Source organism: Eimeria maxima, genomic scaffold (genome assembly GCF_000499605.1).
Source record: "Eimeria maxima Weybridge genomic scaffold, Emw_scaff58, whole genome shotgun sequence".
Taxonomy (NCBI): domain Eukaryota; phylum Apicomplexa; class Conoidasida; order Eucoccidiorida; family Eimeriidae; genus Eimeria; species Eimeria maxima.
In genome coordinates, this window is record NW_013566615.1 from 15,001 (window position 1) to 40,317 (window position 25,317).

General features: G+C 53.3%; 3 protein-coding genes across 3 annotated transcripts in view; 1 reads left to right on the top strand and 2 right to left on the bottom strand.

The window, feature by feature from the left end:
- The window catches only part of EMWEY_00008980 (choline/ethanolamine kinase domain-containing protein, putative), a gene marked incomplete at both ends in the record, with an annotated part of 2,677 nt that extends 2,057 nt beyond the window's left edge, over window positions 1–620 (bottom strand). Inside the window, one exon of the mRNA XM_013482295.1 lies at window positions 221–620. Coding sequence (XP_013337749.1) covers window positions 221–620 — 400 coding nt within the window. The remainder of the gene's footprint in view (window positions 1–220) is intronic.
- A 565-nt stretch (window positions 621–1,185) lies between these two features.
- On the top strand, window positions 1,186–2,133 carry EMWEY_00008990 (hypothetical protein, conserved; the record flags this gene model as incomplete). The annotated part of the gene is made up of 1 exon (XM_013482296.1): window positions 1,186–2,133. One exon carries the CDS (start codon window positions 1,186–1,188, stop codon window positions 2,131–2,133), a length of 948 nt encoding a protein of 315 aa, XP_013337750.1.
- A 343-nt stretch (window positions 2,134–2,476) lies between these two features.
- Window positions 2,477–25,302, bottom strand: EMWEY_00009000 (hypothetical protein; the record flags this gene model as incomplete). The annotated part of the gene is made up of 19 exons (XM_013482297.1): window positions 2,477–7,827; window positions 8,003–10,218; window positions 10,472–10,526; window positions 11,466–14,778; window positions 14,965–15,699; window positions 15,873–15,935; window positions 16,089–16,268; window positions 16,395–17,272; window positions 17,784–17,976; window positions 18,174–18,797; window positions 19,755–20,047; window positions 20,270–20,356; window positions 20,529–20,701; window positions 20,856–22,190; window positions 22,990–23,636; window positions 23,777–24,226; window positions 24,402–24,497; window positions 24,585–24,821; window positions 25,048–25,302. 19 exons carry the CDS (start codon window positions 25,300–25,302, stop codon window positions 2,477–2,479), a joined length of 17,181 nt encoding a protein of 5,726 aa, XP_013337751.1.
- Between the last annotated feature and the right edge of the window lie 15 nt (window positions 25,303–25,317).

Sequence of the window (25,317 nt, forward strand, 5' to 3'; positions counted from 1 at the left end):
GGGTTTAGGGTTTAGGGTTTAGACTTGCCATAGAAACGGACAAGACAGCAAGGGTTTTCTTTATCTTTTCTTGATACCTTAACAATACTGTTTGTTGTTCCTCCTCTTAGTACACTCCCCTGCAGCAGCTGCAGCACTTCGTGCTCCCTGCTGCTGCTGCTGTTGCTGCAGCTGCTGCTGCAGCAGCTGATGCTGGTTGTCCTGCTGCAGCTGCTGTCACTGGTACTGCAGCAACTGCTGCTGCTGCAGCAGCTGCTGCTGCAGTCCGATGCAGCAGCAGCAGCAGCTAAATCTGGCGGTATCCCTAGGTAGGAAGGAATAAGCTGCGCTGCCTTCAGCAGCGCAGCAGCAACAAGAGCATCTTCTTGCTGCTGCTCTTGCAGCTGCTGCAGCCCATGCTGCTGCTGCTGCTGCACCTCCGTGTCTGGAAGCTCCGGCTCGGCTGTGCTGTCAGATATGCTGCCGCAGCAGCGCGCTCCAGTTCCTAATACAGCAGCAGCAGCAGCAGCTGTTGCTGCTGCTGCTGCTGCAGCGGTTAACCCAACAGTTCCACCCAGTTGCTGTTGTTGTTGCTGCTGCTGCTGTTGCTGCTGCTGCTGCTGCTGCTGTGTCGTTGTCATGCTGACGGCGTCGCTGCAGCAGCAGAGAGAAAGAAGACACCCAGGAAGCTCCTGCTGCTGCTCTCGGACAGAGCAGCAGCAGCAGCAGCACCACCACCTCCAGCAGCAGCAGCAAGTCCTGCAGCAGCAACAGCAGCAGCAGTGTGTGCCGTCTATATATCCTAATCTTTTATATATAATAATTATTAAGACAAAAAAGCCAAAAGTTGCAAAAGAGATATTTAGCTAAGCAGCAGTTGCTGCTGCTACTGCTACTGCTGCTGCTGCTGCTGCTACTGCTGCTGCTGAATTGGGGCTGAGGAGGAGCAGCAGCAACAGCAGCAGCAGCTAACGAAATCTTCACATTAATTAATTCATACAATATAAAACAAAGTATTGTTTCTTAGTCTTCCTGCTGCTGCTACTCTGCCATCTGCCGTTGCTGCTGCTGCCGCTGCTGCTGCTGCTGCCAGTGTTGCTGCTGCTAAGTAGCGCACATCAATGTCTAATGCAGCAGCAGCAGTAGCTATAGAAGCAGCAACAGCAGCAATAGCAGCAAGAGCAGCAATAGTAGCAACATAATACAATGAAGCCAGCTCCGTATGCCTGGGCATCACGGTCATCCATAGCAGCTGCAACAGCAGCAACAGCAGCAGCCGCTGCTGCTGCAGCGGCAGCAGAAGCAGCAGCAGCAACAGCAGAAGAAGATGCGTTCTTGTTGGAGGAAGATGAAGCCAATGAGCTGCTGCGGCAGCTGCAGCGGCGCGATGCAGCTCCGTATATCAGAGCGCAACAGCTGCTGCAGCAACAGCGGCAGCAGCAGCTGCAGCAGCAAATGCAGCAACAGCAGCAGACCGATGGCTCAACACTCCAGCAGAATATAGGCTTGCTCCAATCCGAGCAGCAGCAGCAGCAGCAGCAGCAGTTATTGGCTGCAGCAGCAAGCCCCTCAGCATTTGAACGTAGGAGGGTGCACCATGATAGTCCTGCTGCAGGAGCAGGAGCAGCAACAGCAGCAGCAGCAGCAGCGAGCCCGTCAGCAGCAGCAGCAGCAGCAGCATCAGCAGCAGGAGATGATAGCCTTTTCTGGTATGTTCCTTCAGAGGAATGTTATACAACAAAGCCTGTGTATATCCCTTTGCTGCAGCTGCTGCGGCAGCAGCAGCAGCAGCGGCGTGTAGCAGCAGCAGAGCAGCAGAAGAGGCAGCAGCAGCAACAGCAGCAGTTACAGCAGCAGCTGCAGCAGCAGCGCATGCAAATGGGGGGTCCTCAGGGTTTGCTGCTGGAGGCAGAAGCATATGTTGCTGCTGCTTTGTTGCGTCGTCGTCTGCAGCTAACAGCAGCAACTAAGAAGCTTGATGCTCAGTTTGCTGCTGCTGCTGCTGCAACAGCAGCAGCAGAAGCAGCAGCACCTTGCTGGCTTGCTCAGGTGTCTAGGCACCTCCTCCCTTATGTTGCACAAGTCTCTAGCAGAGCTTTTTTTGATCCCCATTATCGGACCCAACTACTCGAAACCCTAAACCCTAAACCCTAAACCCTAGACGAAACCCTAAACCCTAGACGAGCCCCTGAACCCTAGATGATATGTGGCGCTAGTTAGACTAAACCCTAAACCCTAGAAGAGAAGGAAAACAATACAACGGCATAGATTGAAACCCTAAACCCTAGATCTAAACCCTAAAGGAAACCGTAAACCCTAGAGGAAACCCTAAACCCTAGAAGAAACCCTAAACCCTAGACAAAACCCTTGACGCAAACCCTAAACCCTCAATAATTAGGGTTTTATTAAAAGTTAGTGTTTTCGCTGTCAAATCGATATCGAAAACCCTAAACCCTAATTCAAAACCCTAAACCCTCATCCCTCTAAACCCTAAACCCTAAAAGCTGCTGTTGCAGAGGCCGCGAACGAAAGACGACCAAGAAGTAGGCAATTGTCTGCTGCGGAGTAGGGCCTTGTGTCTGCTGCTGCTGCTGCTGCTGCTGCTGCTGTTAGGTGCTGCTGCTGTTACAGTTGTGTCTTCTTGCTGCTCTAGCAGCAGCAGCGACTGCTGCTGCTGCTGCTGCTGCTGCCCGGTTAGATAGAGCTCTAGGGGGTCTTCTGTCTCGTAGTCAACTAGGTCGTCTAAGAAGCTTGTTTCCTCTTCGCTGCTGCTGTCGTGCTGCTGCTGCTGCTGTTGCTGCTGCTCCAGTTGCTGCTGCAGCTCGCGTTGTATGCCGTTGCTGTCTGCTGCTGCTAGCAGCAGCTGCAGGCGTTCTGCCGACTCCCCCAGACCAGCAACTTGCTGCTGCACTGCAGCAGCAAGCTCAGTCGTGCTGCTGATGCTGCTGCTGCTGCCGTTGCCGCTGCATACCTTGAGGAGCTGTGCTGCAGCATCAGCAGCAAGGAGGAAGACACCCCGTGCTGCTGCTGCTGTTGCCTTTGCTCCTTCCCATTTGCTGCTGGCAGCAGTGAGGTACCGCAGCAAAGCAGCACTTGGCTTGCTGCTTTGCTGCTGGTGCTGCTGCTCCTGCTCCTGCTGCAGGGAAACCAGCTGCAGCGTATCGTAGCAGTATCCGTAAGTAAACGTGGCCAGCTGCTGCAGCAGCAGCAGCAACTGCAGCAGCTGTTGCAGCAACCTTTCGCTGAAGCAGCTCTCATTTCCCTCCGTCTGCTGCTGCAATTGCTGCTGCTGCTGCTGCAGTAGCAGCAGCGGCTGCTGCTGCAGCTCTCTCGGGAGATCTTCTAAGGCAATAAAGGCGAAGCGGAGACCCCCAAGTAAACTGCAGCAAACGGTGCTGCTGCTGTGGCTGCTGCTGCCGACAGATGCAACCGCAGCAGCAGCTGCTGCTGCAGCAGCAGCAGCCACTGCTGTTGCTGCCTTTGTAAGGGAGCCTAAGACCTGCAGCAGCAGAGGAGCTGCAGCAGCAGGCAGCAGGGAGCAGCGGGAAGCAGCTAAACCAAAGACAGTAGGCAGCTTTGCTGCTGCTGTTCTTTGCATGCGGTGCTGCAGCAGCAGCAGCAGCAGATGACGGTAAAGGCTGTGCTGCTCTAGCTGCCTAGACAGCTGAGGACCTGCAATAACAATAGCTGCGTTCCTGCTGCTGCTGCACCTACTGTTGCTGCTGCAGCTGCTTTCCTCAGCGCCGCTGCTGTCGCTGTAGTTGCTCCTGCTGCTGCTGTTGCTGCTGTTCCTACTGCTGCTGCTGCTGCACTCGGGGCTGCTGCTCCTCTCGCGCCGGCCCTCTCTACGCCAATTGCTGCTGGTGTCTGTCCTTCCGTCTGCGTCTGCTGCTTCTGCTGCTGCTGCTCCTTGAGGTGCCTCTGATGCTGCAGCAGCAGCAGCTGCTGCTGCTGCAGCTGTTTTGCTGCTGCTGCTGCCTCCCGGCAGCAGCAGGTCAATGCATGCGTCCTCAAAGCTGTCAATACACCGCACAGCCCTCCTGCAACTGCTACTGCTGCTGCTGCTGCAGCAGCTGCGCAGCAAAAACAGCAACTGCATAGACACCTGGATGCCTCTTAGCACTGAGCACTGCTGTTGCTGCTGCTGCTGTTGCTTGCTGCTCCCAGGAGCAGCAGCAGCAGCAGCATCTGCAGCAGCAACTGTTACTGCTGCACTTGTCTTCTCTGGGTCCAGTTGCTGCACCGTAGCAGCAGAAGCAGTAGAAGCAGCAGCAGCCTTTTCTGCTGCTGCACATGAGCAGCAAGAGCTGCTGCTGCAGCGATATATGCAAGGCAACTCCATGAAACAATCAGCCGGCAGCAGCTCTTGCTGCTGTTGTTGTTGCTGCTGCTGTTGCTGCTGCTGCTGCTGCATTTGCTGCTGCTCAGAGGCTTGCAACCAACTAAAAAATTCAACTCGACGGGGGAGTCGGATACGGCGCTGCTGCTGCTGCTGCTGCTGCTGCTGCTGCTGTATTTGGTGCTGCTGGTGCTTCTGCTGCATTTGCTGCTGTGCCTCGGTGTCGCAGCCACCCCTATCCAAGGTGCCTGCTGCTGCTGCTGTTGCTGCTGTTGCTGCTGATTCTACTCCTTTGCGCAGATGACGCAATCCATGGTGTTGTTGCTGCTGCTGCTCTTGCTGCTGCTGCAGCAGCAAAGTTGTTAAGAACTGCTGCCTGTCTTGCTGCTGCAGGAAGCAGCAAAGGATACGAAAGGCAGCAAATCGACAGAGGCGATGCACAAAGGACAATAACCCAAAAGTGCTGCTGCTGCTGCTGCTGCTGCTGCTGTTGCTGCTGCTGCTACTACTGTTTCTGCTGCTGTTGTTGCACTCGTTGCTGCCACTTTCACCGCTGCTGCTGCTGTTGCTGCTGCTGCTCAATGCTTGCCTTTGCGTCATCGACAGCAAGTGTCGAAGGTGCAGCAGGGAAGGATTTTGCTGCTGCTGCTGCAGCAGCAGCAGCAACCGGGAGAGCAAAAAGCTGCGGTACTCGTAAACCTGCTGTCGGCGGCAGCAGCTCATGCTGCTATTGCTGCTGCTGCTGCAGCAGCAGGAACAACAAACCAGACACCGATCTCGTTGCTGCAGCGGCTGCTGCTGCTGCTGCTGCTGCGGGCGAGCAGCAGGACAGGCTTCTAAAGGGAAGAAGGTGTCCGATTGAATCTCCCGCCACAGCAGCAGCACTACGGTGTACATACACCCCGCATGATGTGCAGCAGCAGCAGCACAAGCAGCAGCAGCACCTCCTGCAGTTGATGCAGCTGCTGCTGCAGTGTGGTGCTGCCAGCCGCGAGGCAGCAGCCAGTCAACTTCTTGCTGCATGCTGCGCCCCAGCAGCAGGTGCTGCAGCATCAGCTGTTGTTGCTGTTGTTGCTGCTGCTGCTGTTGCTGCTGCTGCTGCTGCTCTGAGGCAGGCACTAAGCAATTGACACATGCTGCAAGAAAACTCACAGCGCTGCTGTCATTGCTGCTGCTGCTGCTGTTGTTGTTGTTGCTGCTGCTGCTGCTGTCGATTATTTGGTCCTTGAGCGGAGAAAGGAAATGCTTACCAGCATGCAGCCCGGCTGCTGCTGCTGCTGCTGCTACTGCTGCTGCTGCCTCTGTTGTTGTTGGCAGCAACCCATGAGATGGACAGCTCCTGATTGTCTGCTGCTGCTGCTGCTGCTGCTGCTGCTGCTTCCGAATTTGATACATATGCAGCAAAGCCATAGGAAGCAACGGTTGCGTTGCAGCTGCGGCTGCTGCTGCATGCAGCGCAATAGGTGCAGGGAGAAGAGTATCCATCTGCTGCTGTTGCTGCTGCTGTTGCTGCTGCTGTTGCTGTAGTAGAAGCCTACACCAGTCAACGTAGCAGCAGCAGCTAGCAACCAATGTGACCTCTCGCGGCTGCTGCTGCTGTTGTTGTTGCTGCTGCAGCAAGGCTGCAGCAGGGAGCACCAGGACGCAAGAGGCCGGGTAACTGCTGCTGCTGCTGCTGCTTCTGCTGCTGATCAATGATGGCAACCGCTGTTCGCGCCGCAGCAGCAGCAGCAGCAGCAACGGAAGCATTGGACAATCGTTCTTGCTGCACTGCTGCAGCACATCTGCTGCTGCCTGCTGCAGCTCCGGTTGAATCTGCTGTTGCTTATCTGAACTGCTGCTGCTGCTGTTGCTGTTACTGCTGCTGCTGCCTCCGTTGATGTTCAACAGAAGCAAGACGGCACGCTCTAGTGGCCCTCGTGCTGCTGCTGCTGCACCTGCTGCTGCTGCAGCTGCTGTTATCCTTCGAGCTGCAGTGCATGCAGCATGCGATGCATCTCTGGTTAATCGATCTAGTATTTGCTGCTGCAGTTGCTGCTGCATTTGCTGCTGCCCTTGGTGCCCGCCTGCAGCAGCAGCCGTGGTAGCAAAAGCAGCAGCAGCAGCAGCTCCTGCAGAGCCAGCAACAGCAGCAGCAGCAGAAGCAAACTTAATTGCTGTGTGCTTTGTTGCTGCATTCGCTGCCCATTCCTTTACTGCCTGCAGCAAGAACCGCAGCTGCCGCTGCTGCTGCTGCTGCTGCCTCTCCTCCTGCTGCCATTTGCTGCTGTTGCTGTTGCTGTTGTCGTTGCTTCTGCTGCTGCTACCGTTGCTGCTGCTGCTTAGGTGGCGAAGGAGGCAGCAGCGTCTCGCTGCTGCCCACGATGCAACTGCACCAAGCAGCAGCAGCAGCAGCTGCTGCTGCTGAGCAGCAGGGAGCTCCCGCTGCTGCAGCGTGAGTTGCTTCTGCTGCTGCTGCGGCCGAAGGTTGTTGAGGACGCAGCACAACTGCATGAATTGCTGGAGCCGGCGCCCCTTCCCTCTTGTGCTGCTGCTGCTGCTGTTGCTGCGGCTGCTGCTGCTGTTCCCGGCAGCAGCAGCAAAGCTCTCCCTCAGTTTTTGTGCCTGCTTAAGAAGATAGGCAGCAAATTGCTGCAGCAACCGCGCCGAGTTGCCTTGCTGCTGCTGCTGCTGCTGGCGATGCTGTCGTCTCAGCAGCTTTACCAGCTCCGCCTCATCTGCTGCTTCCTCAGCAGCAGCAGCAGCAGCAGCAGGCGATAGCTGCTGCAGCAAGAACCCCGACAGCAGCAGCAAAGGCCAGAAGGGAATTGTTAAAGATTTACAAAGATACTCATAAGGACATTTCTGCATGCGGCAGACCCCACACCGCTGCTGCCGCTGCTGCTGCTGCTGCTGCTGCTGCTGCTTGTGTCGCTGCTGCTGCCGCCGATGAGGATCAACAGACACGCAGCAGCACAACTCAAGCAACTGCAGCAGCACGCGGTGCTGCTGTAGCAAGCCTTGCTGCAGTTGTGGTCGCTGCAGCAGCTCGAGCAGCAGCAGCAACAGCAGCAGCGGGGACACTCTATTGTGCCGCCGCTGCAGTCTGCTGTTGCTGCTGCTGCTGCTGCGGATGTTTTGCTGCTCAAATGCCATTGCCACGTACTGCAGGAACGATGCATCCTGCTGCTGCTGCAGCTCGAGTAGTAGACCTTGCTGCTGCTGCTGCTGTTGCTGCTGCTGTGGATTCGGTTCCGCCACTGCAGTAGCAGCAAGCAGCACTTCTGCTGCTGCTCCTGTACTTGAACGCATGCATCCCCGCAGCAGCAGCACCAGTGCATGCTGAATGGAGGCCTCTGCTGCTGCAGCTGCTGCTGGAGGTGAAAGATATGCTGCTGCTTTGCCGGGGACAGCAGCAATAGCAGCAGCAGCAGCAGCTGCTGCTGCTGCTGCAGATCGTGCTGCAGCAACCACACGCAGCAGCTGCAACGGGCTGCTGCAGCTGCTGCAATTCGCGATGGCCTCTTCCACTGAAAACAACGCAAACCCTAAACCCTAAACCCTAAACCCTAATTAATAAACCCTAAACCCTAAACCCTAAATACTAAACCCTAGAGATTACACGGTATTAACAACGGCATTGCGGCTGCAGTTCAGGTATTAATCCTAGGGTTTAGGGTTTAGGGTTTAGGGTTTAGCACTTACGAAGGTTAGGAGAGTGCAGCACAAGCTGCTGCTGCAGTCGTCCTAGCCATAGAGGAACTGCAGCAGGAACCTGCAGCAGCAGCTGCTGCTTCTGCTGCTGCTGCAGTTGCTCCAACTGCTCCTGCTGCTGTAGCAGCAGCAAGTGCTGCGTGTCCTCATCACAGGATTCTGCTGCTGCTGCTGCTGCTGACAGCAGCCTACCTGCTTCCTTTTTTACCTGCTTTGCTGCAGCAGCAGTACGAATTCTTGCTGCTGTTGCTGCTCGGTGTCGCCTACCTAGGCGCTGCCTGTTCCTATGCAGCCGTCTTCGCCGCTGCTGCTCCTGCTGCTGCTCCTGCTGCTGGAGCTCCTGTTGCTGTTGCTGCTGCTGGAATTGTTGCTGCTGCTCGCCATCAGGTGACGGATCGACCTGCAGCAGTAACGGTTCTTGCTGCTGTTGCTGCTGCCGTCGGTGCTGCTGTTGCTGCAGTTCTAGTGCAGCAGCAGTACCCGTCGTTCTATTGTCATCATCATCAGCAGCAGCAGCAGCAGGTGCTGCTGCTGCTGCTGCTGCCGCTTCAGAAGCAGCACTTGCATGCGAAGGAGACCCATCTATGTTATCATCTGAAGCCTCAGGTGCTTCGCTGCTGCTGCTGCTGCCGCTGCTGCTGCTGCTGCCACTGCTGCTGCTCCCGCTGCTGTGGCGGCCCCTGTAGTTGCGTCTACCTTTTGTACTGTTGCTGCTGTCTTCGCTGCTGCTGTTGCTGCTGCTGCTGCTACTCTTGTGTCGGTGGAGGTGAGCGTCTCGCCCAAAGTGTTGGAGTCTGCTGCTGCTGCTGCAACTGCTGCTGCAACTGCTGCTGCTGCTGCTGCTGCTGCTGCTGCTGCTGCTGCTGCTGCTGCTGCTGCTTCTGTTGACGACATTATTGTCGCTTGCGCTTCCGTCTTCGCTGGTGCTGCTGCTGCTGTTGCTGCTTCTGCTGCTTGCGCTGCTGCTCCTGCTTTCGCTGCAGCGGCTGCTCCTACCAGCGACCACATTGCTGCTGCTGCTGCTGTCGCTGTTGCTGCTGCTCTCCCCATTACTATCGTCGCTCCAGCCCCTGCTACTGCTGCTGTAGCTGCTGCTGCATCTCCTCACTCTAGTGCTAGGGAACAGCTGCTGCTGCTGCTGCTGTTCCCATGCATGCGGGTGCTGCAGCTCATTCGTGTAGGGAGGCAGCTGCAGCGCAACGTGCTGCTGCAGCTGCTGCTGCTGCTGCAGCTGCTCCTGCAGCAGCAGCTCAAAGGGAACGACGACAGGCCCTCGCTGGTGGCGGCTGGGCAAACTGCTGCGGCTGCTGCTGCGGCTGCTGCTGCTGCTATTGTATAGACAATTGTAGCTGTTGCTGCTGCTGCTGCTGCTGCTTCTCGTAGGCTCAAAGACTTGTTGTTGCTGCTGCTGCTGCCCTCCGATGCGCTGCTTCTTAGGTGTGTGCTCCTGCCACAGCTGCTGCTGCTGGTGGTGCAGCTGCTGCAGAGAAGCAGCAGCAACAGAAGCAGCAGCAGCAGCAGCGCAACCTTGAGTGTTTTGTTGTCCATAGAGCAGTACATTTTCTTGCTGCTGCTGCAACAGCTGCTGCTGTTGCAGCTGGTGGTGTTGATCAAAGGCGCAGATGCTACTACTACTGCTGCTGCTGCTGCTGCTGCCACTCTTTAGGGGAGAGAGCCTCTGCAGCTCTTCGTTCTCCAGCAGCAGCTGCTGCAGCAGGCGTTCTTGTGAGCGAATCTGCTGCTGCTGCTGCCTCACTTGCTGCAGCAGCAGCAAGCGCTCTTCTTCGTACGGTTGTCCGGGGTTATCATGCTGCTGCTGTTGCTGTTGCAGTTCCTTTTGCTGTTGTTGCTGCTGCTGCTGCTGCAGTGTTTCCCTCTGCTGCTGCTCTTTTTGCTGCAGCCGGCGCTGTGGGGTTCGTGTTGCATGCAAGTCAAGGGGGAGAGGTGACCTCATGCTGCTGCTGCAGTTGCTGCTGCTGCTGCTGCAGTTGCTGCTGCTGCTGCAGTTGCTGCTGCAGTTGAAGCTCCTGATGCAGCTGTCTCTGCAGCTGCAGCTGTTGCTGCTGATGCTGATATACTTGCTGCTACTACCAGCCAATAACGCTATGGAATGTCGGCACTGCAGCAACAGCAGCAGCAGCAGCAGCAGCAGCCGCTGCAGCCGAAACACCAGCACTCCCTCACCAGCGCTCCCTGTGCTGCAATTTCTCTTACCCAAACCCTAAACCCCAAACCCTAAACCCTAAACCCTTATTTATAAACACCTGCTGCTTAGTCGTCTATACCCTGTACTGTACCTGCATGCACGGGGGGCCCCTGCAGTGTGGTGGGGTTGGTGGTGGTGACGCAAACCCTAAACCCTAAACCACAAACCCGAAACCCTAAACACTAAACCCTAAACCCTAAACCCTAAAAACTTATATTATTTTAATATTTTTATTGAGGTAAATTAGAAGTTACTTCGAAGGGTTTGGGAGAAGACAGAAAACCCTAGCCAAGGGCTGCTGAGACTGGGCTACCAAACCCTAAACCCTAAACCCTAAACCCTAACACTTACTCCTTAGCAATAAATAATAAGTGGCTAGTGTATCCTTTCTAGCAGGAAGGCTGCTCTGCTGACAGAATCTCAAAACCCTAAACCCTAAACCCTAAACCGCACAGACAAGCCTCTGCTGCGCTACAGCAGCAGCAGCAGCAGCAGCATATACGCAGCAGCAAACAATGCAGCAGCTTGTAACAGTTTGTGCTGCTGCAGCAGGGACAACAGCAACCAAACCCTAAACCCTACACCGTATATGTAAACCCTTGAACAGTACGCGTAACTTCTCCCCTACAAGCCATAAACACTAACCTGCAAACCCTAAACTGCTAACACTAAACCCTAAACCCTAAACCCTAGACTGCAAACCCTAAACCCTCCGATGTATCGACCCCACTACTGACAATAGCGAGAGAAAATAGAGGTTTGTTGCTCTGTGCATGCATATGAGCAGCATTTGCTGCTTAAGTTGCTGCAGCAGCTGCTGCAGTCTCTGCAGCAGCAGCAGCTGCTGCTGCTGCACTTGCTGCAGCAACAGCTGCTGCTAGTGCAAAAAAAAACAAAAGTATATTTAATAAATTATACAAGTAAATATATATTTATATTTATATACAAATAAATGTATTAATTAATTAATTATATTTATTTATATATTTATTTATATATATTTATTTATATTTATATATATAATTAATTAGTATAATATTTATTAATATAAAAAAAACGGATTAATTATACAATGAATATATAATAAAATAAATAACTTATTTATTTATTTATTTATTTATTTATTTATTTATTTATTTATTTTATTTATTTATTTATTTTATTTATATAAGAAGAATAATTAACTAATTGGTTTTTTATGTATGTATTTATCTGCTGCTTTTAATCCTTTTGTCTTCTTTTTTTGACGCTGCTGCTGCTCGTGCTGCTGCTCGTGCTGCTGCTCGTGCTGTTGCTCGTGCTGTTGCTCGTGCTGCTGCTCCTCCTGCTGCTGCTGATTATAATCTGCTGCAGCAGCAGCAGCAGATGCATCTTTCACGCGATTCTTCTTTTTTGGCCGTTCTTGCTGCTGCTGCTGCTGCACTTCTTCCTCCTGCTGCTGCTGCTGCTGCTGCTGCGGATTATAATCTGCTGCTGATGCTGCTGCTGCTGCAGCAGATGAATCCTTCACGCGGTTCTTCTTCTTCTTTGGCCGTTCTTGCTGCTGCTGCTGCTGCAGCCCTTCTTCCTCCCCCTGCTGCTGCGGACTATAATCTGCTGCTGCTGCTGCAGCAGATGCATCCTTCACGCGGTGCGTCTTCTTTTTTGGCCGTTCTTGCTGCTGCTGCTGCTGCACTTCTCCCTCCTCCTGCTGCTGCTGCTGCGGATTATAATCTGCTGCTGCTGCAGCAGATGCATCCTTCACGCGGTGCTTCTTCTTTTTTGGCCGTTCTTGCTGCTGTTGCTGCAGCACTTCTTCGTCCTGTTGCTGCTGCTGCTGCTGCAGCTCTTCTGTAGGCTCCTGCTCATATTCGTGCTGCTGCAGCAAATCGTTTTGCTGCTGCAGTGTATCGTCTTCTGCTGCAGCAGCAGGTGCTGCAGCATCTGCTGCTGCAGCATCTGCTGCCTTCAAGCGGATTGCCTTCTTCTTTTGGCGCTCTTGCTGTTGTTGCTGCTGCTGCAGCAGCAGCAACAACTTTTGCCTCTTTTTCCTGCTGCTGCTGAGTGGCCCTTGAGGTGCCTCCGGCCGCGGCAGCCGGTGCTTCTTGCTTTTCACTGCAGCAGCAGCAGCAGCAGCAGCACCATCTTCTGCTGCTGCTGCTGATGTCATTGTTGTCGCTGCTGCTGTTGTTGCTGCAATGGAAGCATATGCTGCTGTTGCTGCTACTGCTGCTGCTGCCTTTTTCTTTTTGTGCTTTGGTGCAGATCCTGGATAGGAAGGCAATTGCTGTTGCTCCTGCTGCTGCTGTTGCTCCTGCTGCTGCTGTTGCTGCTGCTGCTCCCATGCTGCCGTGCTGCTTCTATGTTTGCGCCTTTTATCTTTGCTGCGTCTCTCGGGTGTACATACAGCAACAGCAGCAGCAGAAATACCTGCTACTGCTGTTGTTGCTGCTGCTGCTGTGTCCGAGTCGTCAGCGTCTGACGTGTCTCCTAGCTGCTGCTGCTGCTGCAGCTGCTGCAGCAGCAACTCTCTTTGGGCATCCTCGCCGTGCTGTTCTGCATGCAGCAACAAGTTGGGCACCTCTCTGTCTTCATCAATTGAACTTAAATCAGCAGCGTCTGCTGCTGCTGCTGCTGCTGCTGGCAGCACTTCATTGTCCTCCTCGCTGCTGCTGCTGCTGTCGCTGCTGCTGCTGCTGCTGTCGCCGCTGCTGTATACCTTCCAGCCCTCTGGTGCTGCTGCTTCAGGGAAGATCAGCAACTCCTCTATTTCCTTCTTTACCTTCAGCTGCTGCTGCTCCTGCTGCTGCTGTTCTTGCTGTTGCTGCTGCTGCTCCTGCTGCTTGCTTCGCCTCCTCATTCGGAGGTTGTTCTCAAGCTCTTGTTGCTGTTGCTGCTGATGCAGCAGTTGCTCCTGCTGAATTTGGAGTTGCTGCTGCTCTTGCTGCTGCTGCAGCTGCTGCTGCTGCTCCAGTTCCTCCTCCGCCTTCTGCTGCAGCAGCTTAGATGCTCTCCGCCGCTGCCGCTGCTCTCTCTTTAGTGCCTTCTGCTGCAGACGCGTCTCTTCATCCATCGCAGCAGCAGCAGCAGCAGGTACCTCCGAGGCAGCAGCAACAGAAGAAGCAGCAGGATAAGTAGTAGCAAACAGCTGTTGGTGCTGCTGCTGTTGCTGCTGCTGCCGTTGCTGCTGCTCGTCATCACTGTACCGCTGCCGCTTCACCTTTGCAGTCTTCGGCATCCGCTGCTGCTGCTGCTGCTGTGGATGCTGCGTAGAACCAGCAGCAGCAGCAGCAGCAGAGGCAACAGGAAGAAAAGCAGCGCCAGCAGCAGGAGCAGCACCAAGTTGTCCATGATTAATCTCGTTGCTGCTGCGCTGCTGCATGCGCTGCTCAAGGTTAAGCAGCATCAGCTGCTGCTGCTGCAGCATTTCTTGTGTCTTTAATATTGTTTGCTGCATCTGCAGCAGCTGCAGCTGCAGCAGCTGCTTCTCCCTAGAGTTGCTTCTGCTGCTGCTGCTACTGCTGCTGCTGCTGCTGCGTCGCTTCCTGCGGCGGCGCCGTCGAGGTGCTGCTTCCGACGACGGAGATCGCGAGGCATGTGTTGCTGCAGTGTCTGCTGCTGTTGCAGTAGCAGCAGGTGCTGCTGCTACTGCTGGTGCTGCTTCTACTGCAGCTGTCGGCCTCATGGAAGAGTCTTCCGCGCCAGATGTGATTTGCTGCAGCTGCTGCTGCGGCTGCTGTTGCTGCAGCTGTTGCGGTGGTTGCTGTAGCTGCTGCTGCAGCTGCTGTTGCGGCTGCTGCAGCTGCTGTTGCGGCTGTTGTTGCACCTGTTGTTGTGGCTGTTGCTGCAACTGCTGTTGCGGCTGTTGCTGCGGCTGTTGCTGCGGCTGTTGCTGCGGCTGTTGCTGCTGTTGTTGTTGTTGCTGCTGTTGTTGTTGCGGTTGTTGCTGCTGTTGTTGCTGTTGTTGTTGCTGCTGCTGCTGCTGCAGCTGCCTTCTTTGCAGCAGAAAATACGGTCCTTCATCATCATCCTCTTGCTGCTGCAGCAGCAGCAGGTGCTGCTGCTGCTGCTGCTGCTGCCAGTCTGCATCACAACTGGCAGTAACTGTGTGGCGTCGATGCATGCGCCTTGTCAGCTGCCGCTGCAGCGATTCTTGCTGCTGATGCTGCTCTTCTTCTTCCTCCTCCTCTTTCTGCGCGTGCCCAAGCACTGCACGTGCGCTAGAGCGGCCTTTTAGGCCCTGCTGCTGCTGCTGCTGCTCCTGCTGCTGCTGCTGCTGCTCGCTGCTAGGCAGCAGTTTGAATTGCGAGGATGGATTCGTTGTGCTGCAGCTCGCAGCAATAAGCGGAGGAGACAGACAATCTGCTGCTGCTGCTGCTGCTGCTGTTGGTGCTGCTGCTGGCAGCGGCGGGGAAGTATCAACATGACATGTAATAAGAGGAGACCCAGGAGGAGGCCTGTAGCTGCTATGCTGCAGCAGGGCCTGCAGCCTGCTGCCGCTGCTGCTGCTCTGCTGCCGCAGCAGCTGCAGCTGCTCAGAAGACGGCAGCACACTAACCGATGAAGAATCCAAAGACACCTCCTGCACAAAAAATAATAAACCCTAAACCCTAAACCCTAAACCCTAAACCCTTGAGAGCCAACACACTGACAACGTAAACACTAAATTCTAAAGTTGTAGACGAGACTGTAAGAAACCCATCACAAACCCTAAACCCTAAACCCTAGTCTCGAAACCCTAAACCCTAAACCCTAAACCCTAACGAACCCCTGTGCTCTTTAAGTCGGAGAGGATCTGATCAGTAACAGCTTCACTAGAAGCAAGTAGATTTTCTGGCAGCTGCAGCAGCTGCTGCTGCTGCTGCGGCAGCAGCAGCTCGTCGTCGCTGCTGTCGCTGCCAGCACCAAAGAAAGAAGCTGCTGCATGGCGCTTCTTCATGTGCTTCCTCCTCTTTAAGAAGAATCGTTTGCTGTTGCTGCTGCTGTTGCGTTGCCGCTGCTGCTGCTGCTGATCATCGTAATCGGAGTTGCTGCTGCTACTGCTGCTGCTGCTGCTCCAATCTGGCAACCCCCCATCGTCGGTTTCTGTGTCGCTGCCTAAGTTGTTGGCATCATCATCGCTGTCTGCTGCTGCTGCTGCAGCCGCAGCAGCAGCAGCTGCTGCAGCCTCCGCTGCTGCTTCTGCTGCACCTGCCTGCGCGCGAGCCACTTCATCCGCCTGCTCTGCTGCTGCTGCTGCCGCGGCTGTTGCTGCTGCTGTCATTGCTGCTGCTGCTGCTGCTGATGCTTCTGCAGCACGGGCGCCTTGAGCCGTGTCGCTTGGAAGCAGCTTTGCTGCTTCCGCTGTTGCCTGCTCTGCTGCTGCTGCTGCGGCCGCTGCTGCTTCCGCTCGTGCTGCAGCAGCAGCAGCTGCTGCTGCTGCAGCCTTCACCGTGTCTCCTTCTGCTGCTGCCTTCGCAGAATCTGCAGCAGCTGCTGCTGCTTCAGCTCTCCCCTTTGCTGCCTGAGAAATGAACAGATTCCAAATCCTAAACCCTAAACCCTAAACCCTCGAGTCTGAAAGGCGAAGACCACGTCACTACCTGCTAATGCAGCTAAACCCTAAACCCTAGCAGTTGCTGCCTCATTATTGCTGCTGCTGCTGTATTTGCTGCTGCTGCTGCTTCTGCTGCTTACTTCTTTTGTGGCTTCAACGCAGTCAAATCCGGCGAAGTCTTCGATTGAAGTGTCGCCCATCTCCTAACAAAATATCCAAACCCTAAACCCTAAACCCTAAACCCTAAAACGCTAAACCCCAAGTTTCTGCTACATAATTTCAATTGGGCTCATATTACGGTTCAATGTTAACGATCTAGGGTTTAGGGTTTAGGGTTGAGGGTTTAGGTTTTTTACCTCTGATTCTTCCTGCTGTTGTACCTCTTCTTTCTTCTCAGATGTCAGCTCCCCTCCTCCATGCTGCTGCTGCTGCTGCTGTTGTTGCTGCTGCTGCTGTTCTTGCTCCGGCAGCTGCTGATCCTGTTGCTGTGGCTGCTGTTGTTGCTGCTGCTCCGCCGGCGACTCGATGCAGGGCCCCTGCAAAAGAAAAACCCAAACCCTAAACACTAAACCCTCAAACCCTAAACCCTCAAACCCTAAACCATAAACCCCAAACCCTAAAACGCCAAAACCCTGAGAACCCTAAACCCTGCAAATACTCACTGGTGCATTTGTATAGACAGGAGAAAGGGGGCTGCTAGCCGCAGTTTCTGCTGCTGCTGTTGTTGCTGCTGCTTCTGTTCCGCTGCTGCTACCAACCACCCCACAGGAAGTGCTGCTGCTGCTGCTGCTGCTGCTGCTGCTCCCTCCCTGCCACTGGTACAACAGCTGCTGCATCTCCTGCTGCAGTGTTTGGCACTTTTGCAGCACATATTCGATGTGTTGCTGCTGGTTGGGTTTGGTTTGCTGCTGCTGCTGATCTGGCTGCTGCAGCTCCTTGAGTTGCTGGTGTAGCTGCTGCTGCAGCTGTTCGAGCTCCTGCAGCAGCACCGTGACCTGCTTTATTTGGTGCTGTCTGTGCTGCTGCTGCTGCTGCTGCTGCTGCTCTGCTGCTGTTGCTACCTGCTTCCACTCCCTATATTTATTTGTTATAAATCTTTGCGAGTGCCGCAGCCTATAAGGATCAAAGGGGAAGAAAGAATCCAGGGGATCACTGTTGCTGCTGCTGCTGCTGCTGCTGTTGCTGTTGCTGCTGGTGGTGATGGTGGTGGGGACAGCAGGTGCTGGGCCTGGACTAAAAGGGTTTGGACTCATGGGGCTGTACGGTAGCTCCTCGTCCTGCTGCTGCTGTTGCTGCTGTTGCGGTTGTTGTTGCTGCTGCTGCTCATTCGGTGAGAGAGGAGAGAGGATATCATCCGCGGTTTCTTCCCGATCGTTTGCTGCTGCTGCCGCTGCTGCTGCACCTGCTGCTCCTGCTGTAGGAGTCGTCGGTGCAGCACCGCCTGCAGCAGCAGGCACCGCTTTTGCTGCTGCAGCCCTCTGCTGTTGTTGTTGTTGTTGCTGCTGCTTGTGGTGCAGCAACACAGTAGCAAGATAGGGTTCTAAGGATGGGAACAAACCAACACGTTTGCATGCAGCAGCAAACTGGCGAACAATGCCGCGCTTAAGGTGCTGCAGCGGCTGCAGCAGCAGCAGCAAAGAAGGAAGATCAAAGGGGGGCAGCAACAAGAAATGTAGTTTGCTGCACACCAGCAAATTATCTAACCAGAAGCAAAGGGCATAACAGAGACACTGCACTGCTGTCCGCAGCAAGGCAAAAGGAGACTCTCCATTCTCCGCTGCAGCAGCAGCAACAGCAGCAGCAACAGCAGCAATAGCAGACACAACAGACACAGAAGCAATACACACATACAATATCAGAAGCAAATTCGTCATAGACGCAGCAGCAGCAGCAGCAGGAGCGGATACAACAGCAACGCAAACAACAGCAGAAGCAGCAGCAGCAGCAGCAGCAGCAACAGCAGCAATAGCAACCGCAGCAAAAGCAGCAGGAGGAGACAATGTGTTCTTAGGGAATAGCAACAGCTGGTGCAACTAGGGTTTAGGGTTTACCTAGTTCTCCCATAAAGGAGCGCTGCAGCAAACGCATGCGCTGCTGCTGCTGCTGCGGAGGGGCAGATCCAGTCCTTAAGAAACCGCGGTGCAGCAGCAGCAGCAGCTGTTGCAGCGCAGCAGCAGCAATGCTAGGCGGTAGCGTCCGCGATCGGCATAAAAAGGAAGCAATGTAGCAGCAAGCTGCTCGGCGCTGCAGCGACAACAGCAACAGCAGCAAGAACAGCAGCAACAGCAGCAGCAGCAGCAGCAGCAGCAGCAGCAGCAAAATACAGAAAGTGTACATGAGGGGTTTAGTATAATGGGTCACTAGACAGCCCTTCCTTCCTCCTTTCCTCTCGATGTGAGTGTTTAGGGTTTACGGTTTAGGGTTTAGGGTTTATTGCTTACGAGTCTAATATTTCTTTGTCTGCTAGCTAGCAGCAAGAAGAGTTGCTGCAGCAGCAACTCTGCATATTTAATATCCGTAGATGCAACAAAGAAAGCAGCAAATTGGGTGTATCGGCAGCTAGGTACAGGCAGCACAACACGAAGGAAGGCATCGAAGACATCTGCAGCAAGAGAATCTGCTGCTGCTGCTCCTGGTGGTCCTCCTGGTGCTGCTGCTCCTGCTGCAGTTGCTGCTGTTGCTGCTGCTGCGTTATCAGCAGGAGATAATATGGGTGAGTCATCGGCACAGGGGGAGTAATCTGCATTGATTCTGCTTCTTTCTACAGCAGCAAAAGCTGCTGTTGCTGCTGCTGCTGGAGGTGCAGCAGCAGCAGCAGCAGCAACAGCAGCAGCAGCAGCAGCAGATTTGCCACGAGGCAGCAGCAGACGAGACTTAAGGAAGGAGAATAATTGCAACATTAAACAATCTAATGTCCTAGCCATACAATCTATATCTTCCTCACTACGTACACGACAATATAATTCCTGCAGCAGCTGCTGTTGCTGCTGCAGCAGCTGCTGCACCGTCTCTAACCCTACAGATCCTTGCTGCAGCTGCAGAGATAACTCGGCTAATTGTTCACGCTGAACAAAAAACCAAAAACACATATAAACCCTAAACCCTAAACCCTCATACCCCTAAACCCTAAAACAATTTCCAAACCCTAAACCCTCAAAACCCTACAAACCCTCGATGGAAACACACACCACACCCTAAACCCTAAACCCTAAATTGTAAAACAAGTCCAAAACATCCACTCAAGAGAATAACCAGCCACATCTAAACCCTAAACCCTAAACCCTAAACCCTATACCCTCGTGGTGTGTGCACCTTCCATGCACTGAGTTGCTCTGCATCAACAGAGTTTGGATCTTTTTGTTTTATCTCGGAATCAATTGACGCCATACGCGAAAAAAGAAGACGCCAAAGGGGACCACGAAGCTGCACAACAAAACAAATTAGGGTTTAGGGTTTAGGGTTTAGGGTTTATTTTGAGGAAGGAAGGAAATACTTCAATTGGTTCGTAGGGTTTCTTTCCATCAACATTCCTCAGCCTAGTAAATACCCCACAATCTAGTGTCTATATTATTTAGGGTTTATATATTAGGGTTTAGGGCTTAGAAATTAGGGTTTAGGGTTTAGGGTTTACGGCGGGTATATTATGCGCTAGCCAGAGTAGCGACTTAGCAAACTCTGCATGCATTTCTGGTGTTTGTTTAGGCGGAGGCATTGCTTTCTTTAGACCCTCAAATATATAACTCACGGCACTAGGGAAGGCAGAAGCTAGCTGCAGCACAATACATACACATACACAGCTAGCTAGCTAGCTATCCAGGTGGCTAGCTGGGCAGCTAAGTAGGTAGGTAGGTAGGTAGCCAGCCTCCTAGGAAGATGCCCAGCTAGCTATCCAACCAGGTATCCACCCAGCTAACCACCAAGCTACATATCCAGCTAGCTAGCTACCTACCTACCTACCTATCCAGCTAGCTACCTACCTACCTCCCTAGCTAGCTAGCTAGCTAGCTAGGGTTTATACATACCTGCTGTATAGCTAGACAAGTAGCCCTTGCTGCCTTTGTATCAAGAGATAAAATATTTTCTACACAACGAACATAACTAAAATCTTCATCCTTCTCCCCTTTATTACGGCTAGCTAGCTGGTTAGCTAGCTGGTTAGCTAGCTGATTAGCTGACGGATTAGCTAGCTGGGTAGCTAGCTGGCTAGCTGCCTCTGCAGGAGGAGAAGAAGAGGCATCTAGACGGCGAACAAAGAATGTACGAGTTGAATGAAAACGAGGGTTTGGATGAGAACCAACATATATACCCATCATACCTGAAAAAACACAAACCCTAAACCCTAGAGACTAAACCCTAAACCCTAAACCCTAGAGACTAAACCCTAAACCCTAAAGGGTATATAGAGAATAAAGAATAAATGCAGACACTAGATCGTCAAAAACAAACCATGCATCCGTTTATAGAGAAGAAAACTAAATTTGTCCTTATTAAGGGGAACTTATTGTCTAGGGTTTAGGGTTTAGGGTTTAGGGTTTACCTCGGGTTTTAAACTTAGCACGAGGATGATAACGTAAGACAGCAGACACCAACTCCAAGTCTTCCCCTTCAAGGTCCTGACCCTCCTCTGCGCAAACCCTAAACCCTAAACCCTAAACCCTAAACCCTAAAGTCTCAACCCTAAACCCTCAACACTTGACGACGCAGCCACGAAAATAGCACAAAACCCTAGGACCCAGGGAATCCTACACTCCGAACGTCAAACCCTAAACCCTAAACCCTAAACCCTAAACCCTTACCTCCCAGCTGCAAGATGGCCCTCAGTTTCTGTTTGAGTGCGCGGCGGTTATGGAAGGCAAACCTCCCTACTCTCAGCCATCCGCTGCTGCTGCTGCTGCTGCTGTCTGCTGCTGCTGCATCTGCTGCACCGACAGCAGAGCTGCCGCTGCAGCCTATCCGCTCTCCCTTGCAGCTGCAAAAACGCCCAAACCCTAAACCCTAAACCCTAAACCCTAAACCCTAAATTGTATGAGTGTACGCTTTCTAGTTTTAGCAAGTAACAAAGGAAACCAAATAGACACATTTTTTGAGGGTTTAGGGTTTAGTATTTAGGGTTTAGGGTTTACGCTTCCTTAAGATGATGAACAAGACAATCTGCTGCTGTTGCTGCTCCTTCTCCTGCCCTTAATGCTAATATATCCAACATTAATGATGTAAATACAGCAGCATCTCCTGTTGCTGCTGCTGCTGTTGCTGTTGCTGCTGCTGCTGGTGTTGGTGCTGCTGCTGTTGTGCCAGCAGCAGCATCTGCTTCGTCGTCGTCAATGACTTCTCTCTCTACGACCACCCCTTTATCCTCACTGCTGCTGCTGCTGCTGCTGCTGCTGTTGCTGTTGCTGCTGCTGCTGGCAGCAGCAGCAGAAACGAAGTCAAAGTGCAGTAGGAAGTTCTCCATCTGCTGCTGCAGTTGCTGCGGCGGCAGTCTGCTGCTGCGCTGCAGCAGCCAGCTGCCGAGCTGCAGCACATTTGCGTTGCCTCCTAGCGCACTAGGAGGAGGCCCTGTTGCTGCTGCTGCTGCTGCTCGGTTGCTGCTGCTGCTGCTGTAGGTCATAAGAGGAGAAGTAGGAGATAGAGGGCTGCAATAAGAAGGAGACAAATAAGAAGAGCTAGATTGCTTTCCCCCTCCTCCTCCTGCTGCTGCTATTGCTGCTGCTGCTGCTGCTGCTACATTGGCGCGGCGAGGGGGAGGAGCAAAGGCAAGAGATGGGGAGAAAGGGGGAGTAGCAGGAGACACCAGCAGCGGCTGCTGCTGCTGCGGCTGCAGCAAGGAGGCATCAGGAGAAGATACAGGAGACACAGGGCTCTGCGGCTGCTGCTGCTGCTGCTGTTGCTGCTGCTGTTGCTGCTGCTGCTGTGTGTTTGTTAACAGAGGCCCTGTTGTATCTTCTGGAGGGAAAATAGCAAGACGGGGCAAACCCCTGTTGCTGCTGCTGCTGCTGCTGCTGTTGCTGCTGCTGCTGCTGCTGTTACTGCTGTTTCTTGCATTTGCCTCCTCGACAGAAGCCGGTAACAATGGGAAGTCGTCATAGCTGTTATTTAGCTGCTGCTGCTGCTGCTGCTGCTGCTGCTGCTGCTGTTGCCGGCCTTCTACAGGTGAGCCAGCAGCACTCTCACTAGCTGAAGATATTGGAGACGCTAATATATTTAAAAGATGCTGCTGCTGCTGCTGCTGCTGTTGTTGCTGCTGCTGCTGCAGCGGCGCCGGGCTGCAGCGCTGCAAGCCTAAAAAAGGCTGGCCGACACCAGTTGCTGCTGCTGCTGCACTTGGTGGTGCTGCTGCTGCTGCTGCTCCGGTGTGGTGGTCCTGCAGGATGGCCCCACGGCCGCCAGACCTATCTGGATACATTGTGCTGCTGCTGCTGTTGTTGTTGTTGTTGCTGCTGCTGCTGCTACTGCTGCCGCTGTTGCAGTATGAGACGCAGCAAGAGCAGCAAAATTTCAGCTGCTGCTGCTGCACCTGACGGGTTTGCACGGAGTACGCGCCATGGAGGCACTCGACCGTAAACCCTAAACACTAAACCCTAAACCCTAGCTAGGACTAGACGCTAGACCCTAGACCTGAACCCTAAACCCTAAACCCTAAACCCTAAATTATGGGTCCTATATTCAAATAAAGGAAATTTAATTAGTGTTTAGGGTCCGTCTTAGGCAGCAAATATCTTTCCCCTGCTGCATGCAGGACTCGAAGCCCTAAACCCTAAACCCTAGAGATAATAATCACTAGATTGTTTCCTCTTAATGCTAAACCCTAAAAATACAAAAAAAAGAATTGAAAATTTTGTGGGGAGGGTTTAGACAAGATCTCAACTATTCGTTGCATTACCCCCCATAAACCCTAGACCCTAAACCCTAGACCCTAGACCCTAAACCCTAAGGGTTAGTAGGAGACTGAAACCGGCTAGTAACTGCGCATAAACTTATTGATTAATGTAATCCGTATTCATATTAGGGTTTAGGGTTTAGGGTTTTTTGTTTGAGACTGCAAACCCTAGGCTACGATCCACCCCCCAAGCCTAACACTAAACCCTAAAACGTAGACACTAAACCCTCCTTCTAAACCCTAAACCCTAAGTACTCTTCCTTCTAAACCCTTAACCCTAAACCATTTAAATATAAATGCTTTTAATTCTTTTTTCTTTTATAGCAGCAAGAGGAGAAGGCGCTGCAGGTGTAGGCAGCAGCGACAGGCGAGTGCCACACAAGGGCAGATCCTTATACAGCTGTTCTGCTGCTGCTGCTGCACCTGCTGCTTCTGCTGCTGCTGCTGCTGCTGCTGCTGTGGGCGGTATGACTTTAGTTGCTGCTGCTGTTGAGGCAGAAGCAGGGGACAAGGCAGCAACAGCAGCTGGCTTTGCTGCTGCCTTTGCTGCTGCTGCTGCTGCGACTGCAGCAGCAGACTGGCCCTCTGCTCCTGCAGCAGCAGCAGCAGCAGAAGGACAAAGATCAGCAGCAGACAGGTAAAAAGGGAAACCTAATCTGCTTCTATCGTTACGAATGTGTAGAGAGACCCTGCTGTTGCTGCTGCCAATAAACACATCTGCAGCAGCAGCAGCAGCCCACTCCGCAAGTGCTGCTGCTCCTGGATGCATGCGCAGCAGCAGCAGCAAACGGCGGCCTAGCGCCCGCTCCAGAACCACCTCCTCCTCTTCTTCCTGCTGCTGCTGCAGCAGCAGCCTCGCTAGTGCATGCAAAGCAACTTCCATATCAAAGAAATACAATTTGGGTATTGCTGCTGTTGCTGCTCCTCCTGCTGCTGTTGCTGCTGCTGCGGCAGCAGCAGCAGCAGCAGCAAAGCTATCTGCTAGCTCCTTTCGATCTTCTGGCGATGCGTCTGTACACACGAGTACCTGCAGCAGCAACAGCAGCAGCAAAAAACAAACAGCAGCAGCATGAGCAGCAGCAGCAGCAGCAGCAGTATGCTCAGCCTGTGACACTTCCTGGCTACGCTCTGCAGTTAGCAGATGAGGGTTTAGGGTTTAGGGTTTACTGCGGGGGTTTGGGCCCGATTGGCGAGCAGCAGCAGCAACTCTGCTGCAGCAGCAGAGTTTGCTGCTAAACCAATCCTTATAAAATCTGAACGACGCCAGTGTGCTGACACAAAAGGAATTGCTGCTGCTGCTGCTGCTGCTGCTGTTGCTGCTGCTGCTGCTATTGGCTCCGCTGTAGACGCTGCTGCTGATGCTGCAGCTACAGACAGTGCGGCGCCACCGGTATTGCTGCTGCAGGTGCTGCTATCGTTGCTGCTGCTGCTGCTGCTGCACTTGCCCTCAGCATGGCTGCTGTTGCTGCTGTTGCTGCTGCTGCTACTGCTGCTGCTGAGCATATGGAGGAGGAAGGCGTCTCCTATTGCTTGTATTTTAGGGTGTACGTAAACCCCAAACCCTAAACCCCAATTCTCTGCTTCGTCGGGAAAAGGAGGGACGATAGAGTCTGCGTGCTGCGCACAAACCCTAAACCCTAAACCCTAAACCCTAAGTATCCATTATCAAACCCTAAACCCTAAACCCTAAAATGCACTACAAGTGCCATCAATGCCTAAGGCGTAAGAACGAATTCTGAACTCTCAAGCCACAACAGCCCCAGCCCTAAACCCTAAACCCTAAACCCTAAACCCTTGCCTTCAAGATAATGAGTTCTTTGTCAGCTGCTGCTGCAGGGAGGCACCGCGCGAGAGTCCATGTTGTAGGGAGAGACGACTCGATGCAGACCTGCACAAACCCTAAACCCTAAACCCTAAACTCTAAACCCTAAACCCTAAACCCTAAACCCTAGAAGCCCTCAGTTAAGCAACTCACAGCTCTCTCTGCTTTTAGCGGATTACAGAACCCTCCAAGCCAAAAGAACAACGAATCTTGCTGCTGCCGCCGCTGCTGCTGCTGCTGCTGCATGTACACCTGGCGAGCGGTCCGCTGCTGCTCCGTCACAAGACCAAAGGAGGGGCATGCAGCAGCAGCAACAACAGAACACGGAAGCCCTCCAGGTGCTGCTGCTGCTGCTGCTGCTTTGTACTGCATCACAATGACAGTTTCCACCTGCAGATATCACAGCAGCAGCAACAACAGCAACAGCAACAGGGATAGCAGCAGCAGCAGGAGCAACAGCAGCAGCACACGGACAGAGAGAAGTATCTTATCCACGCGTAGCAGCACCAACTTAATAAAAACAAACGCAGCAACAGCAACAGCAACAGAAACAGCAACAGCAGCAACAGCAACAGCAGAAACAGCAACAGCAGCAGCAGCAGCAGCAGCAGCAAACCTGATGTCTCTCATATTGATGGAGAGCAGCAAAGTCATCATATTCAATAACAGGCAGCAGCTGCTGCAGTTGCTGCAGCAGCAGCAACTCCCCCCAGGAGACACGGCGAGGACCCTTTAGCTGCCAATGCTGCAGCATACACCAGGGGGGCAGCACCAGCACATACACTGTCTGCTGCTGTTGCTGCTGCTGCTGTTGCTGCTGCTGCTGTTGCTGCTGCTGGTCGAGGTTGAGGCGCTGCAGCGAGAGGGCCATGCGCACCACCACTTC